At 39.1% G+C, this 5,000-nt stretch overlaps 1 protein-coding gene across 1 annotated transcript in view; it reads right to left on the bottom strand.

Moving 5' to 3' along the window:
* Positions 1-4,308: 4,308 nt before the first annotated feature.
* Positions 4,309-5,000, bottom strand: part of LOC145409669 (uncharacterized) — a 107,890-nt gene continuing 107,198 nt past the window's right edge. Inside the window, exon 5 of the mRNA XM_080280021.1 lies at positions 4,309-4,492. Within this exon, the coding sequence (XP_080136147.1) occupies positions 4,309-4,492 (184 nt within the window). The remainder of the gene's footprint in view (positions 4,493-5,000) is intronic.

Below are 5,000 nucleotides of genomic sequence, written 5' to 3'. Positions count from 1 at the left end.
TGTGTGAGTGTGTATGTGCTTGTAAACGTGAGAGTAAACAGAATATGTGTGTGTGTGTGTGTGTGTGTGTGTGTGTGTGTGTGTGTGTGTGTGTGTGTGTGTGTGTGTGTGTGTGTGTGCGTGTGTGTGTGTGTGTGTGAGAGAGAGTGTTTATCTGCTTATAAACGTGAGAGTACACAGAATGTGTGTGTGTGTGTGTGTGTGTGTGTGTGTGTGTGTGTGTGTGTGTGTGTGTGTGTGTGTGTGAGTGTTTATCTGATTATAAAATTGAGAGTAAACAGAATGTGTGTGTGTGTGTGTGTGTGTGTGTGTGTGTGTGTGTGTGTGTGTGTGTGTGTGTGTGTGTGTTTATCTGCTTATAAACGTGAGAGTAAACAGAATGTGTGTGTGTGTGTGTGTGTGTGTGTGTGTGTGTGTGTGTGTGTGTGTGTGTGTGTGTGTGTTTATTTGCTTATAAACTTGAGAGTAAACAGAATGTGTGTGTGTGTGTGTGTGTGTGTGTGTGTGTGTGTGTGTGTGAACTAAAAGCTGAATGAAATCTTCTGATAATACAATAACACTAAAACGACAAAAAAATACACAGAATAAATAAACTACACACTCAATACGGGTACGGTAATAATTGCTTCACCGTCACTGAGTTGATTAAAAGTATTCCACTGGTCTATTTTTCATCACTATATTGCAACATAATATTGCAAAATACCTGCAAGCGATTCTGTGCAACGGGCATCGTTAAAATCATGCAAATTCCTCTATGAAAAATAATGGATAAACCGATGACCTTGGCATTAATATTCTTTTTTAATGATTTTTTTTTTTATTGAACAAGGAGAATCCCAGCGTAGTAGAACAGCAGCAATTTTGTTACTCATGAAGGTGTTTGCAGACTCCTGGCCTTTGGTTCCTTCTTCCTTGCATAAAAAAAAAATGTGCAGAATAAATCGCTGAGAAAGAGACGGTACGAAATATTCAAGAGATAAAAGACATACTCAAATAGTACCAACAGTTTAGGCACTATGATGGAACCTTGACGAACTCCACAATAAAATTTTATATATATTCTGAGACTTAAGCAATTTTGTCACTCGTCATAGTAGGGTGTACTGACTAGAATAAGTCGATGAGAAGAAGGCATTACGAAATCTCAAACGGCAAGAATAACGAAGATACTGGGACGGAACCCTGAGGAACTCCATAATACATTTTTACATCTATCTAGGAAGGCATGTAATTGCGTCACTCAAGGTGTACTATGCAGGATAAATTGGTGAAATCGAGGCATTGCGAAACGAGACTAAGGCTCAAATTGTAAGAGTAACCAAGGAACGAAGACGGAACCTTGAGGGACTTCACAAAATATTTTATACATATGCAAGAGAGCAAGTAATTTTGTCACATCACATCATGACTGAGCAGCACACTAAGGCCTCTTCCATCACCCCACTGTCACGATTTGAACAGCATCAGCATCATTTCGTAACTGGATGGAGAAATATTGGCAAGAACGTGAGGAAAAGAAGGAGTTTAGAGGTGGAGAGAATGGAGAACAGAGAAGGAGAGAGTTGAGGAGTTTGGTATGCGAGTAGTGATGAGAACGAGTGAGTGGTTGGGATAAGTTGAGTGGTAGGAAGGAACGGGGTGGTAGGAATGAGTGGAGCGGTAGGAACGGCCTGAACACTTCGAAATAAATAGGGAAGTATAAAAGGTAGGATGGTGTTTTGTAGGGGAAAAGAGCGTTGCAGAGTTAGCAGAGAGAAGCTGACTTACTGTAAAATATATGAGAGTCGAGTGGTAGGAAAGAGTGGAGTGTTGGGAAGTAGCAGCAGCAGATCAAGGACAAGGTGACAGAGAATATGATACAGTATGGTGAGTTGTGGGAAGAGATATGTTTGTTGAGTAAGGGAGGTGCTTTTGACGAGGCTATCCTTCACAAAAGCTGAGTTGGGCAGTACATGCAAGGACAGAATATGGAGAAAAAAAGGGTGTAACCGAAAATATGTGCATGTAAAGATATATAATGCATAATGGTGATTGCTTCCCCTACACTCATTAAGCACACACACACACACAAGTTCACATAACATTACACACACCCGAGGGACAAAACCAATATTTAATGCGAAGAAATTATAAACACACTGAAATCTACTGGCAAAAGAAAAAAGAAAGAAAAAGAAAAAGAAAACATTGCCAAGGCTATTGCTCATCTGTTATAGGAGATGAGAAGATGGCAAAAAACAGTTTAGGGATGGCAGAACAACCAAAATAAAAAAAATAATAAAACAAAAAACTCCCCCCAAATAACACAAGTACTTTGCTGCGTCATCTATTGGATTGAACCGTTTTGAGAGAGAGAGAGAGAGAGAGAGAGAGAGAGAGAGAGAGGCATCAGTCCTCTATGATATAAATACCCTTCAGACGGTTTTATTCAGCTAAACAGAATCTGTTAAGCCTCTGAGGATGGTTGCAATCTGAACTCCATTAATTCTTATTCAACGAGATGATTTTATCCATCTTAGTAATGATCTTTCGTCGTCTGTGCATTAAAGATATTGAAATCAGTAAAGCGGAAGATCAAAAAAAAAAAAAAAACCTGATCCATGCTGTCATTTCAAAATACTCTGAAAAAAAAAATGCAGAGACAGATTCAAACTACCATCTCTAAATATTTTGCAAAAATCATTAGTATAAAGACAGATTCATTCTCTCAGCTCAAAAAATTCGTGCAGAGACGGATCATGTTCTCAACTCAAATTATTCTGAATTAAAAAATAAAAAATGCAGAGACATATTTCTGTTCTCAGCTTGCATCACTGTGCCTGCTTTCAAAACACACTTTCTCGTCAAGATTCGAGTTTTCTTTTGTTGAGCGAGGGAAAGCAGGAACATAGTCGGGATCTTGACTTACATTTCCGTGATTGCTTTTGCTATATACGACTCAATCACAGGGAGAAATGAAGGTAAAAATGTTGAGTCTTGGTTTAAAAGGTGAATTCTTGTAGGCAGTGGTCTAGTAATGTGGTTCCTTCTGGAGAAAACATCCACAGAGCTTAAAAATTGCTGATGGTTTAGTAAATCTTGGTTCTGGCGGGAATGTGATGGTTTGTGGATATTTTACATTGTTTCAGTTATTGCTATTTTGCTTTCCTTGGTTCGAAGCCTTTCACTGTGTAGGATGATGCAGTTCAGACAAGATCCATGCAGAATATGAGGCAGAAGATGCTATGATTGAAGACGATGGCCATAACGGATGTAATATATAGGAATGGGATGTTTAAAAAGCCATGTATTAAAAGGAAATTTAATTCATGTCATCCAACAGATAATAAAATATACATTAGATCACAAGTAAGCTTCATAAGACAAGAAGATGAAAGCAAGCATCACTTTTCCAGGGAAAGAAATGCTTAGGCCTCGGTTGAAAAGTCCTTGCGCAGAATCCATGTAAGTATGCATATGAAGTGAGACTAAGAAAAAACGTCACTTCAGTTACCATTTATCACATTAACACCATGGAAAATTAGGGCAAAAAATGCAAAAAAAAAAAAAAAGGGGGGATGACATTAACCCAGGCCCAGAGGAGAGGCCAGGTAAATAGTCAGGTGTGGGCAATATGCAGGTGTGGATAAAAGGTAACTTCAGTTTAATTAGATGTTCATCGGGAAAGGTATTCACGTTAGGTTAGGAGGACGCTAGCAACTTTTTTTAAGCGATTTATCTCACATGTTACACTCTGATATTCTCTCATGCCTTGTTTATGTTTTGTTTACCTACTTTGGTATTTTCTTATATCCTGTTTATATATCTTGTTCACATATACACTGATTTTCTCTACTTTCTTATTTAATGTTAATATTTTGTCTCTTTGTCTACAGTTTGAAATTCTCTTTTATCTTGTTTATATCTGCCTAATTTTTTATAGCTCTCGTTTATATATTAGTATGCTACATTTCTATATTTTATTTATATATCATATCTTGTTTCTATCTCGTTTATATCTCTTGCTAATATCTCTCTGCGCAGTTCAAATCTGATGTCTCACTACTCTATCTCTTTCAAATACCAGCCCATCACCCTATAATTCAAACCCAAGAGAGTATTTGCCACTCTATGTTAAACGTTGGTATTCCTTTGTTGATTATATACATCACTCAGACACCAACAAATCATTCTAAAAATTACGTATAAAGAGAGAGAACATCAACGCAGAACACGCAAATAATAAATCGGCAAATCATAGACGCTACGCACCCTCCTTCTCACCGAACGCGAATACAAACTCAGGCCCTTTTGAATTCCTTGTATTCATCCATGGTACCCTCCTCCACCTCCTCCACCGCCATGGCCGCGGTACCTCTCGCAGATGATTGGCTTCTCGTGGTGGCAGGCGACATCGTGCCACCTGATACCATCCTTGTAGAAGTGATTTAAGATGGCCAGACAGTACTCCTTGCCGTCCTCGCGGTTGTCAGGCTGGGGCAGGCCGAGACTGAGGAGGGACGTTTGGTTAGGTGGGGAAAAAAGGAGAAAAAATGGTGCGTTTAGGAGTACATGATCTGGAAAAATATTGCGTTTAGGAGTACATGATCTGCCTATGTCTCTTGATGGTATTTGAAAGTTACTGAGGAGGGCAAGAGAGGTTTCCCTGCCGTCCTCGTGGTTGTCGGAGGTAGGTCGTTACTGAGGAGGAACGTTTGGGGAGAGAGAGAGAGAGAGAGAGAGAGAGAGAGAGAGAGAGAGAGAGAGAGAGAGAGAGAGAGAGAGAGAGAGAAAGAGAGAGAGAGAGTGAGAGAGTAATGTTATCTCACTACTTGATATGCAAACGTCTCAAGGTGATGCTGCAAGGATTCTATGTCAGATCTTACCTATCTTTCTCCCATCCATCTAGCCTATTATTTTATCTTTATCTATCTCTGCTGGCCATCTTTCTATCTATCAGGTATTTATCTGTCATATATTTATCTATCTGTCTGCTAGTCGATATTGCCTATTCATTT

The sequence above is a fragment of the Coenobita brevimanus genome, chromosome 82 (assembly GCF_032717465.1).
Source record: "Coenobita brevimanus isolate Jiangsu-jjx chromosome 82, ASM3271746v2, whole genome shotgun sequence".
NCBI classification, from domain to species: Eukaryota; Metazoa; Arthropoda; class Malacostraca; order Decapoda; family Coenobitidae; genus Coenobita; species Coenobita brevimanus.
Note: the sequence above shows the minus strand (reverse complement) of the source record. Positions and strands in the feature narration are given on the sequence as shown.